Genomic DNA, 14025 nt, shown 5'->3' on the forward strand with positions numbered 1-14025 from the left:
CCAGAGAGCACTTTGTGTAGTGGAAAAACAGACATAAATTAGAATTAATTTTCAAGGAATGGAAAAAATGAAGGAGGAAAATAATGGAAATGAGATTTATTAACAAATATTAACAGACTCCTTCAAAAAAATTATGTGTCCAAACTAACCTTGCTACCAAGGATTCTCTCTGTCTCCTTAAACTGGTATAATTAGCTTCTTGGGCACCAAGTGTAAAAAATGTAAACTTTAGCTGAAATCCATTGTTTTTCTGGACTAATATTCTAATATTGGTTCAATATTTTTCTAAATGATAAGTGCAACCACGTAAGAATAGAACTATGCTATCTGTGGGTGTGTATGCACATATGCGCGCGCGCGCGCACACACACACACACACACACACAGAGCACATCATAATCCAAGAAGTTTTCATCTGCTTCCTCAACCTCCCCACATCCAGAGGGAAAGGCTGTAATTGGAGTAAATTCAGGGGAGTTCTGCGATGCATGGTGGTACAGCATCCTCAGAAAGAGAAGACAGCCTTTCAAACTAGATACATAGTTATCCATCCTACTTGAAAGCCAAAGACAAGCTGTTAAAAAAACAGAATCCACATGGGAAAGACTAAAGAATATCAAATTAAGACGTTCCAATCTGCCAACTCGGCAGCTGAATAAAAACACACTGTGTAATTTTAGAAACTGAGCAACTCTGTGCTGAAGGATCTTATTGCTTATTCTCCCAGCCTCAAGCAAAGTGAGTTTGACATATGGTACATGACAGGACTGATGGATGGGAGGATGAAGGGCAGGTGAGTGGTCAAGGTGGAAGGGAAGCCACCTGGAAGGATGGGCCAGAGGGAAGGATGAGTGGGTGGATAAGCAATCAGGATGACTTTTCGTACATGGTTCTTCTCAGGATGAGAGTTCCTGGGACCTCAACAGTCCAGTATGAGGTTTCTAGGGAATTCTTAGGATATGTGTTTAGAGTATCATGAAATGCATGAGGAATAGATTGGTTCTTATGGGAAGTTCTTACTCCTCAGAGTTTAAAAAAAAAAATCTGTGTGCTAATGGCGTTTTTATGAAAGTCCTATGACAATAACTGTGGCTCATACACCCAAATATGGGAAGGAATTCAGCATTTTGTCCTTGGGACAAGGACAGAATGGAGACAGGTGTAACTATAAGGGAGTTAAACAGTAAATTTGGAAAGCAGACTCAGAAGCATGTGCTAAAGATAGGGAGTTTGGGCACTGACACCTGGAGTCACAGAGTCTCTTAGCACAGGTCAATTATTAAAAAACAAAAGAAAAAAAATCCCTCTCTTCACAATGCCAAGCATAAGAGGTTACATATCATACCATCCAACTACACGTTTCCATGGAGACATTAGAGAGGGGTTGCCAGGGGTTGGGGGAAAGTATGAACTGGTCAGGAGCATGGAGGGTCTCCAGGACTATAAAAGCATTCTCCACAACACCATAATGATGGGCATATGTCATTACATGTGTGTCAAAGCCCATAGGATATATGACACAAAGAGTCAATGTTAGGCTTTAGTCAATAACAGTGCATAACAATGGCTCATCAATCATAACTAGTGAACCACACCAGGGCACAGGGGAGACTGGGAGGCAGAGTGAGGGAGTATATGGGAACTCTCTGCTTTCTCTTCATAGCTCTGTAAACACAAATGTGCCCTAAAAAAAAAAAAAAAAAGTCTAAACGACAAATAAGAATCTTTTTCAATGAGATGGGCAGAGCTGTATCCTGGAAAAAAAAAAAATTCTGGTAACTCTGCAGGGAAAAGGATCCAGGAGAAAGACACACGAGGATGAACAAGAATATATCAGAGGGCTAGGGCTGTAGCTCGGCGGAATAGCACTCGTCTGGCACTTGTGAGGCACGGGGTTCAATCCTTAGTACTGCATAAAAATAAAACTGCACCTATTCACATAAGAGACCAAGATTTAACCTAGAGCACACCTGAGTGACAATATACCATGAATTAACAGGTAAAAGTAAGTCTATTCCCTAAAATGACTATAGCCACAAGAGTAGAACAAGAGGAGTTATTTAGCCTATTTTTCCCACAAAAAGAACAAACTTTTCTGAAATACTTATTTCAGACATGATTATAAATGGCTTATGTATAATGTTGTAGATACTAGGGCTACTTAACAAATCGTTCCACAGTTTAGTGGTATAAAATAACCATTTTAATTAAGCTCACATGTTTAACAGGTCAGGAATGTGAACAGCAAACAGCAGAGATGGTGTGTCCACTCCAGAGACTGGGGCCTGAAACCATCTGGAAGGTCTTTCATTCACATGTCTGGCAGTTGATGCAGGATGTTGACTAGAGAACCTCAGCTCTTCTCCAAATGGGCCCCTCCCTGTGGTCTCTATATGTGGAAAAGTTTGGGTTCCTCCCAGCATGATAAATGACTGGCTTCTTAGGGCTACAGTCAGAGATCCAGACAGAAAGAAGCTATGTCCTTTTACCACCCAGCCCTGAAAGGCACATAGCATTCCATTCACATGCCCCACAGGTCAGAGCAATCACTAAGGTACATGGTGGGGATGAGAGATGTAGACCACATCTGCCCCTCTCCCTGGGAGGAGTGCCCCTCACACTGTAAGAAGTGCATATAAGGTGAGATTTGGTGCAGCCAATTTGGGGAAATTAAATCTGTCCATGTGAAAAGTTTATTTATATGTTTACTTATATGCTCTCTCAGGGGCAAAAATAGAATTATTCAGGGAAAACAGACAGGGAAGGTCAGTAACCACTCGAATCAACAAACTTCACCCACTCTACCCTGTTCCAGGAAAAGAGAAATACTCAGACCCAAATGACACAGATATTCATGCACTGGTGAAAACCAATTGAACCTAACATGCTCATCAAAGAAACTAGCACTCTTCTCCCACATCAAAGACTTGCTGCAGTCTAGGGGCTTGGACTGAATTAACAGCTTAACTCAAGAGACATGTGGTTCTGGTGAAAGCCCTGTAGGACACAGTCCACCACTGCTCCATCCACAGACAGCCTACGTCTAGTCACGCTCAACTCTGCCTGTTCATTCCAGTGCCTTTGTCAAATTCACCCAAAATAAGAGCTCTTCATAGAATTCTGTTGCTCTTTGGTGCTGACTTGTGCTTTCAAAGGATAGAAACAGAACCAGTGATTTAAGATTCAGAAAAAAACAAAAACAACAACAAAAAAACACTGTACACACTGATGCACTAATTTAAAACCAAACATGATGACCAGGAAAAAAAAATCCATTTATTTTAACAGCCTTAAAACACTAAAAAGGAGAGGATAGAAAAGAGTTTTGTTCATTTACTAGCTCCAACACTTTTCTCCAAAAAACAACAAACACTTGTTTGTTAGTTGTGTGCATGCACACATACACAACCCTAAGTAAATATACCATAACCATGAAGTTTATTTCATGAATGCAATCATGGCTCAATTACCAGATGAATAGAAAGAAAAAAACTAGGTTATTAGATTATTTCCGTAATCATGAAAAGACCTTCATCAAAACTTAATACCTATTCCCAAGTTGTTGTTGTTTCATTAAAAATAAGAATTCATATAGATCTTTTAACATGATAAAACAACATAAATCTTAGTCCCAAAGCTATCATCTTACTCAATAGGGAAGCACTAGAGGCAACCCCACTCAGGTCAGAAACAAAGGCAAAAAAAATGTCAAAAAACATGGAGTTTAAGATATGAGAGCAATCAGACAAGAAAATAATTAGAGATGTAAGAGAATAATCAAAGTGCCATTATTTGGAGGTGATTCATAACAATACACCTGGAAAACCCAAGAGAATTTATAATAAAAGAGAATACAACCCAATAAAAGAATGTGATAAAATGGTAAATTAATTAAGATAGCCATCATGGAAACTTGACAAAACACTCTAGGAATATGCAGACACAGGCATTGTCATAACATTACTGGTGGGAATGCAAAATGGTAAACTACCTGAGGAAGGATATTTAACAAAATTACATGTTTATTTACCTTGTGACCCAGTATTACCACTTCTAGGCATCTATCCCTAAGAAAGACTGACAAAAAAAAAAAAAGTATATTTGTTAAAGCACTCAAAACAGGAATTGATTGATAATTTGTAACATGACAAAAATAGACTATTTTATACTGTGGTAGATGCATGTGGCTATTATTCATTTCAGCAATCTTTATAATAGCAAAAGACTGGAAGACCACCCAAATGTCCCCCAGCATTCAGGGGCTGCTTAAACTATGGTTCATTGTAGAACGGAACACTCTGCAGCTCAAAATAAGGAATGAAGAGTTCCTGTATATACCATATGCCCTGATTCCCAAGATAGGATTTTAGTTGGAAAAAAAAAAAAAAGGATAGAGGTATATGTGGCATGCTACTATTAACCTTAGAAAGGAGAAAAGGTGGGGCTGAGGTTGTGGCTCAGTGGTAGAGTATTCGCCAGAATGCATGAGGCACTGGGTTCAATCCTCAGCACCGTGTAAATGTAAAATAAAGATATTGTGTCCACCTAAAACTAAAAAATAAATATTAAAAAAAGGAGGAAGGGGACCTGGAAAAATACATATGTGTATGTATGATTTTTACACATATATACATTTTTTTTTAATTTTTAATATTTTATTTTATTTTTTTAGTTTTCGGCGGACACAACATCTTTGTTTGTATGTGGTGCTGAGGATCGAACCCGGGGCACACACATGCCAGGCGAGCGCGCTACCGCTTGAGCCACATCCCCAGCCCCCATATATACATTTTTAATGAGAAGGATAAACCAAAAATTCTTCTAAAACATGGTTAACTATGGAGAGATAAGAAAATGGAATAAAGAGACAAGGACAGACATAGCACTTTGAATATACTTTTTTTAAAGATTTGACTTTAGGGCTGGAGTTGTATGTAGCTCAGTGGTAGAGTGCTTGCCTATAAAGATTTGACCTTAGAACCATGTAAAATTTTACTTACTTAATTATAAAACAAGGATCATAAGGAGCAGAGAATTCTTCACATACCCTCGTTTTTTAAGACTGTGAGCCAACGTGAATGAAAATGAGAATCAGCAGAAATCACATGACAATCTGATGGGTGAGCAAGCTTCCAAGAAAGAAGCCAGTGTTTGGAGGCAGAGCCAGAGAAGGATCCTCAGCGTGGAGGAACTGAGACATGCGCATGACTTACCTCGACCTTGCTCTCCGGTTCGTGATCAGCAGCGGAGAAATACACAACCTCCTGCACTTCATCCCTGGGCCGCGCTGAATTTTTCCCAAACACCACCAGACCATCCTTAGCACGCGGCGGGAAGGCCACAAAGCAGTAACTTGGAGGAGCTCTGGCCATCCTGAAAAGAGAGCACCCGTGAGAACAGGAGCGGACCTGACGGGGAACCTTCCAAGGGCGAGTTCTGCAAACGCATTTCACCAGCGGGAACAGATTCACCGTGGAACTGTGCGCAGTGAGCTCATGAAGCGATCCCAGCTGGCAGTGAAGGTGGGGTGCCTGGAGTCGAACCACAGAGTCACAGAGACCAGATATTGTTTAGTACTCCGTGGGATTAAATGAGCTCAGATTCTCAACACACCGAAGTGGCAGCCAAAAGTGCAGTGGCGTGGGAGAAAGCAAAGGGGATTATTGTTCCTGGCAGAAAACACACACACACACACACACACAGAGAGAGAGAGAGAGAGAGAGAGAGAGCAATCTATCAAATGAATTAACAAGAATACAGTCATTCCTTGATATTCAAGGGAATTGGTTCCAGGACCCCTCACAGATAACAAAATCCACAGCTGCTCAGGTCCCTTATACAAAATGATGTCTATTATTTGCATATAACTTACCCACATCTTTTTGCACACTTTAAATCATTTCTAGATTATTTATAATACCTAATAAGATGTAGATGTAAATAGTTCATATGCTGTATTATTTAAGGAATAATAAGAAAAAAGTCTTTATGTGTTTATTACAAATGCACAACGCACCAGTGCTGTATTTTGGATCCACAGTTGGTTGAATCCACAGATGTGGGAACCTGAAGATACAGTGGGCTGACTGTACTCTGTAGAGGTGCTGTCACTACCAGATCTAAAGATGCATGGCAACCGATTATCAGATTTGGAGGTGTGATCAGATATCAGAAAATGGATCTAAAGATAAACTGAAAGAGACCACCCGCCCCTTTTAAAATATAGTATTACTTTACCTCAATGACATATTATTCAAGCACGCTTGGCTTTCCCTCCTACCCCTCCAGTGGCTCCTGGGCTGGTTAGGCCTCCTCTAAATGACCGTCGTGCATCCTCACTTCTTGATCCTTCCATCCTTGTTTAATGCTTTCCCCACCACCCAAGGGAAAATTCTTCTATGCCTAGAGCTTCCCTTGTTAATTATGCACCCATGAGGTGCACACAGTTAACTTCAGCTCAGTTCTCAATTTGAGCTCCCAACCATAGACCCAACTGTCTCCCTGGTATCCAAAGTTGATTTCAGCCTCTTCCCCCAAAGAGGGCCCTTCCAACCTTCCCTCTCAGAGCCCAGTTCCATCATCCATCCCAGTAGAGTAGCTGGAATTCAGGGATCATCCCTGTCATCTACTTCTCCTTTATCCAACAAGTCACCAAGACCTATAGATTCAGTCTCCTAAATCTCTATGGAAACTAGCTACTTCCCTCCTTTCTACTGCCACCACCCTACACCAAGGCCACCATCATCTCATCATCTCCAGCCTGGACCAGGCAGTAGTCTTTCAAGGGGGCTGCTGCAAAACCTCTATTATTTCCCTTTCCAAATATCCTCCACATTGCAGCCAAAGAGATCTTTGCAGAAGGAAGATTTGATCACGTATTTCTGCTTAAAATACTTCACCACTCTTAGAATAAACATCAAAGTCATGCCACTCACTCTCACAACTCCAGAGCACAGGCCTTTTTCCAGTTCCCCCAATACCCTCAGGGCCTTTGCACATGCTCCACACTTTTTCCTAAGAAGTCCTTTCCATGCTTCCTTACAACAAAATGATTTGCCTAGTTTCTTTTGCAGCTTCACATACCAGCTCAAATGAACTGTAATTTATGTCACTATACCATACTGTCTCATAGAATACTGTTCTTTCCCTTTATCTGAATAATTTGTATAATTTCTTTCTCACCAAAAATTAATATTTACTTTCTCTTTCCTCTCTCCAAAAAAAAACTAAGCAATATGAAAGCAGGAACTGTGTCTTTTTTTGCACACCCAGCTCTACACAATGTTTTATGCAGAATAGATGTTCATGAAATAATAGATGTTTCCTAACATCTCACAAACCGAAGATGACTTTACGACTCTCTTTCCTCACCACCACACCCTTGCACCTGACCTGAATGCCCTTGGCTTACTCTTTATGTCATTCCGGATCAAATTCAAAATGGCTTTTTTTCAGGAAGACTTCTATAAAAGACTGCCGTTTATTCAGCATCCACAAGCACTAATGCATCCAGTTTGTTCTAGAATAATGCATGTTTGTTGCTTGCAAATATATTTCCTTATCAGTTTCTAAAAGCTCTCTGAGGATAGGGGCCATGACATCCAACTACAGAAGTCCCACATTACAGGCCCTCAACAACGTTACATGTTGAACCAACCATATTGTATTTTTTAAATTGATTTTATTTTTTAAATACACGACAGCTGAATGCATGACAATTCTTATTACACGTATATACCACAATTTTTCATATCCCTGTTTGTATATAAAGTAGGTTGACACCCAATTCGTATCTTCATACATGTACTTTGGATAACGATGTCCATCACATTCCACCATCCTTGCCAATAACCCTGCCTCCTCCCTTTCCCTCCCTCCCCTCTTCCCTATCTAGAATTCATCTGGGAGGAATAGATGAATTATATTGTATTTGTATCATCAATTACTCAATTCAAACACTTTTTTCTTTCTTTTTAAAAAATTTTTATATCAGCTATATTGCATTTGCATCATCGATATCCAACCAATTCACTTTTTTCTTTTCTTTCTTCCTTTTTTAAAATTTTTTTATTTATGAGTCCCAAATACAAGATATCAGTAAATCAGTGTTTTCAGAAAAGCACTAGACTGGATCCAAAGCTCAGCTCCACCACTAGTAGCTGTGTAACCTTGAGCAAGTCAATTTACCTCTCTGAGCCTGCAAATGTTTTGCCCCAGCCCACAATTCTTATGACTATCAAATAAAATGATTCATTGGGTGCGGTGGCGCACACTTGTAATACCAGCAGCTAGGGAGGCTGAGGCAGGAGAATCATGAGTTCAAAGCCAGCTTCAGCAATGTCGAGGTGCTAAGCAATTCAGTGAGTCCTTGTCTCTAAATTAAATACCCAATAGGGTTGGGGATGTGGCTCAGTGGTCAAATGCCCGAGTTCAAATCGCAAGTACTCCAAATAAATAAATAAATAAAATGATGCTTGAGAATGTATTTTGTAAACTGTGGAGGCTACATAAGAAGATAATCTGGGTTTTAATTTTTAAAACAGAGTAGCATCTCAAGATTTCTGCTAAGCAGGCCATCTAAAACTGACTTGCCTCATCCATACCCAGAGGAGTCATCAAATCATAGAGTCAGCAATATTCTATGTTTGGAAACATACTGCAATTTCAATGTCCAGGTTACTTCAGTCTCATCGGTATATGTCCACCCAGGGCTGACAGAGTTTCCTTCCTCTCACATTGCTTATGGAAGCCTCCTCCCTAGGGTGCAAAGAAATGGGAGACCCCTTCCCCAACTCTAAAATCCATTCCCTCCTAGCCTAGAAAAATAGCCTCTCTCCCTCCATGAGAAAGAAAAACCAGGAAGATAAAGTCTTCTCTTAACCTTCCCCAGGTTCACAAAAACTGCTTCATCTGACAGCGATAAGCCAAGAATCAATGTGCACCAGAATGACTATAAAATAAAATGTCTTTACGGAGGTTTCCTAGAATATGGGCGTGGGAGGAACTGCTGGAGGGTGAAATAAGGTGTAGCCAACCCAGAAGCAGCCATGCAGGGGACAGGAGGTGTTTGCTGTGCTTTAGTTTCTAAGTATGTAACAGAACGTCCCTTCCTCCCCCTGCCACTGGGCCATTTCAAAAGGGCTGGTATCTCATCCAGGAACAGCACCTCATTTTATTCCATCCTGAAAAATGTTAGGAATCCACTGGTCTTGCATTTACAAGAGTCATCTGTAGAAAATAAACAAATCCCGCAGTGTCTTTGACAAACACCTATTCTTCATCTGGCATCTGCTTGCTCAACAAGTCAACTAGGTCACTTGACCATGACAAGGACATAGGCAGCAGAAGCCCAGGGGTGTGTAGGAATGCTAGGAGGAAGCAGAATTTCAAAGTCTGTTAGGGGAAAAAAATAGCTAGATAGACAAGTGAAGTGTACCACAACCAGCCATAAACTAATAGAGTCTAACAGTCCATTTTCTTTGGCTGAGTCTCCAATCTATTCACTGACTAACCGCAGAGATGACTTAGCAAGACTTATTTTTTGACTCTGGATTAGCAAAGTCCAAAAGAACTTTCTATGGTGATGAAAATGTCCAGTCTCTGCTCTCCTATGATAACCACTAGCCTAATGTGACTCTGGAAGTGTAATTATCATGGTCAAGGAACTGACTTTTCAATTTTATTCAAAACATGAATCAGCTTATATATAAGTAGCTTGTAAGAACTCAACCAGACAGGGAAGCAATCCATTTCCTGCAGAAATTCAGAAATGAAGATTTCCATGGAAAGACTTTGGAAGATCCCAAAGAAATTATTTGTGAAATCCCCACTTTTTCTAGGTACAAAATGTGCTATCATAAAAATTGAATTAGCAAAGAGGAGGCAAGGTACTTCTGGAAGAATGGAAAAAAATGATTAGGGCAGCTTCTGGACTCACCCGGCTGACTGAGTCTACAGAAGCTCCTTCCATCAGAAGCTAAAAATGGTAGCTCTACACGCCAATTCCATTTCTCCTGATATGAGTCTCCTAATTCTAACTCGGAATCCACCATGAAAGTGGCCTTCACTTCCTCTTTGTGTACCTGTCTGCTCAATTCCTCTCTCTGGTTCCTAAATGAATTTTGGAAACATTCACTTTTGTTCAAATCTCCATCCATCTCCTTAAAGAAGGTATCTCCCTTCCCATTCCACAAATGAAAGGTGGGTGAGAGGGTGGGAGGCTGTTGCAGGGAGAAGGTGTGCAGATGGACTATAGTGTTATGCTGTGGGCCTGATGCTGAATCCAGGTATGGCCAAGTCATCATCTTCCAAACTGTATGCTGTAGCCTTCATGTGGATAATGATATCAACTGAGTAAATAAGAAAAATATTTTCTTGAAAAACCATTTTTAGAAATATAGATATCTGCCAGGTGCAGTGGCATATATACCTGTAATCCCAACCACTCGGGAGGCTAAGGCAGGAGTATCACAAGTTCAAAGTCAGCCTCAACAAGGCCCTAAGCAACTTAAAAAATAAATTAAAAAATAAATAAATAAAAAGGGCTAGGAATATGGCTCAATTGTTAAATACCCCTAGGTTAAATCCCCAGTACCAAAAAATTAAAAAAAATAAATAGAATATAGGTATCTCACAGAGTGAGGGCTAAGTGCTGACATAAGCGACTCTATGTTGGACTGTATACATCTGCTTACATGAACGTGAGCATGCAATGGATAGAGGCTGAGCATTTTTCTCTCTTGCTGGGGATCTCAAGGAAAAAGCCTTAAAAGCAGTAGACTTAAAGGGCAGGCCTACTGAATAAGGCTGCATTGTGGTAAATGCCAATTAGGATTCTTGCCAAGTTAGCAATAAACTAACAGTTCTAATTAATGAGACACTCCAATTTAACTTCCATCATGGGTTAAGCTGACAGGCCTTTCCTAAGAAGTTCTCATTGAGCATGTTTGAAAGTGCATTTCTCTGTAGTCTGTACTTTTATATTTATGTTCTCTAAGTTCTGCAACTGAAATTATTTTTAAGGTTGTATGCTGTTGGAGGAGAGGGGAGGTTGAAAGATGGGAGGTTGAGATAAGGATGCAAATTGGAAATATGAAAATGTCTTGGTGCTGATATCATTTTTGTGGTGGACAAAAGAAATCAGATAATTCATTAGCTGGCAGGGTATGAATAAAATATCTCCTAGTCCCCACCCCCAGTTAGTTCTCAGGGTAAGCTACCAGTTTTCTACACTAACACTTTCTAAAATGTTAGAAATATTCTATTTGTGCCATCCAATATTGAAATGTAACTGGTGCAAATGAAGTATCTAGCTTCTTTCTCTCTTTTTATTTATTTATTTTTGTGGTGCTGGAAATTGAACCCAGGGCCTTCTGGATGCTGGGCAAGCACTCTACCACTGAGCAATAACCCCAGCCCAATAACTGAATCTTTAATTAATTTAAAATAGGGACTGGGGCATAGCTCAGTAGTACCACGCATGCTTAGCATGTGCAAGGCCCTGGACTCAATACCCAGCATTGCAAAAGGATTACGTTAAATTAAACAGCTGGTACAATTTGGGTCTTAAATGTCCCCCCAAGGGCACATGTGTTAAAGGTTTAGTTCTATAGCTCGGGAAGTGGTAAAAAGAGGCAGGACTTACTGGAATGTTTTAGGTTATTGAAGGTGTACCCTCAAAGGGTCCATGGGACCTTGGTCTCTTCCTCCCTCTCTTTTTCCAGGAAGTGAGTAGAGCTTTGTTCTATCACGTGTTCCCCACCATGATGTTCTGTCTTACTACAGGCCCAAAAGCAACACGGATGACCAAGCATGTACTGAAACCTCCAAAACTATGAACCAAAATAAACACTCTTTCTCTGTAAGCTGATTATCTCAGGTACTTGTTAGACTAATGGAAAGCTGACATCATGCTGAGTTAAATAGGCCAGTCACAGTACAGTACATATCTAAAATGCCTAGTACCAGAAGTGTTTCAGATTTCAGATGTTTTCAGACTTGGGGATATTTGCATTTCTACGTTGGAGATATCTTGGGGATGGGACTCAAATCTAATACAAAGTTCACTTATGTTTATCTACATAGCCTGAAATTAATTTTATGCAGTGCTTTTGTGTGCCTGTGTTTGGGCTGTGACCTGTCATTTAAGGTTAGGTGTGGAATTTTTCACTTGTGGTTTTGGGACAGAACTCAAAAAAAGTTTTAGATTTCAAATTTCCGATTTTTTTGGAAAGCACATACAACCTGTACTATGTGCTTTCATCTGTAGAAGCTACCTAGAGGAGTCAAACATGCAGAAACAGAAAGCAGAGTGGCAGTAGCTATGGTCTGGGAGAAGAAGGGAAGAGGGAGTTGTTGTTTAATGGGTAGAGAGTTGCCGTTCTACAAGATGAAAAAGTTCTGGAGATTGCTTTTACAACAGTGTAAATATATTTAACACTACTGTATTGTACAATGAGAAATGCTAAGATGATTAAATATGTGTTATGTGTTTCTGACCACAATTTAAAATTTTTAAAAATTAAATAGTCACATCTGGCTAAGAGCTGTGGCATTGAACCACACTGCTACACTGCAGTAGTATCTCCCTAACCTCAGTCTCTAACCACCACGGACTTCCCTGGGGATTCATGGCTTCCTCTGAGAACATGGTATTGGCACTCTCCTGGAGCTCACTGCAAAGGAGCTGCTGCTACAACACTCACCCTGACTGGTGGCAAGAGGATTGCCTTCAGGCTTGTGGGACTGGAGTGCTGTACTCCTGTAGCTAGGAGACCACCGGCAGAATGTCTAGACAAGGAGGGAGAAAAGGTCTTTGTCCTCAAGTTCAGTGAGGAGTTATTGAAGGCATGAATGCTGTGGGCGTGGGCAGGGGTTTTCTTTGCATGACTGCCAAACTGCCCTGCCCCTTTATCTGAGCGAAGCTAGAGTGACCCTCATCAGTCACCTTAGTCAGTAATAAGAAAGCGCTGAGATGCCAAAGAGGAAGAAAATGACTCTCTATGTGAGCTATGGCCTTGTTAACTGTCTTGCAAATAACTGTGACAAACTGCCTTTTCTGACACAAAGAATGGAACCCCAGTCTCAAGCCAGGATTCCCTACTCTCCATCCTCCCAGCTTTACTGAGTAAGTTTAAATTCAATGTCTGTGAATTACCACTTTCCAGAATAGCAAAGCAATTATTTTACTATTTTATTCACTGATAAATTCGTTTTGAAAATTATTGACATTCCTGCTGAACTGAAAACGAGACAAATGATACTCATTTATAAATTGATTTTTTCTGTCATATAGCTACTATTAAAGTAGTAAGGATTAATGAAGTGTTTGGGAAAGAAAAACTGGGATATAAATACCAGCTGATGATAATTATACACATAAATTAGCCCAGACTCACAAAGTACTGCCTAAGAGAAAGACAGATCTGCTAAGTATTTTTTTTTTTGAAAACTAATATAGTAGAGCATAGTTTTAGGTCTCTATAGCCAAGGAATTCAAGCTCTGAACTGTCAATCCCTTGATTGAAGAACTATCAAGAGAGACCATATGGGGTATTAAGTAATGTTAGTTTTCTGACACTAACAAATACTTGAGATAATCAACTTATAAAGAGAAAAGGTCTAGGGGCTGGGGATGTGGCTCGAGTGGTAGCGCGCTCACCTGGCATGCGTGCGGCCTGGGTTCGATCCTTAGCACCACATACAAACAAAGATGTTGTGTCCACCGAAAAATAAATAAATAAATATTTAAAAAAAAAAAAAAAAGAGAAAAGGTCTATTTGGCTCACAATTTGGGAGGTTTCAGTCCATGATCTGTTGGCCCTGTTACTTTGGCCCTGTGGCGAGGCAGTGCATCATGGCAGGAGCACATGACAGAGCAAAGTTATTCACCTCATGGCTGGGAATCGAAAAATGAGAGATGGAAGGGTCTGGATTCTCACTATCCCCTTTGAGGGCACACTCCAGTGACCTAAGACCTCTCACTGCCACTGGGCCCCAGCTCATAATGGTGCCACCATCTCCTCG

The 14025-nt window shown here is 40.4% G+C and overlaps 1 protein-coding gene across 1 annotated transcript in view; it reads right to left on the bottom strand.

Annotated features, from left to right (window-relative positions):
• The window catches only part of Scrn1 (secernin 1), a 63466-nt gene that overhangs the window by 38079 nt on the left and 11362 nt on the right, over window positions 1-14025 (bottom strand). Inside the window, exon 2 of the mRNA XM_046426043.2 lies at window positions 5214-5373. Within this exon, the coding sequence (XP_046281999.1) occupies window positions 5214-5372 (159 nt within the window). The 5' untranslated portion in view covers window position 5373. The remainder of the gene's footprint in view (window positions 1-5213; window positions 5374-14025) is intronic.

This window comes from Marmota monax, unplaced genomic scaffold, assembly GCF_021218885.2.
Source record: "Marmota monax isolate L192 unplaced genomic scaffold, Marmota_monax_Labrador192_F-V1.1 WCK01_AAM20220418_F8-fsc00133, whole genome shotgun sequence".
NCBI classification, from domain to species: domain Eukaryota; kingdom Metazoa; phylum Chordata; class Mammalia; order Rodentia; family Sciuridae; genus Marmota; species Marmota monax.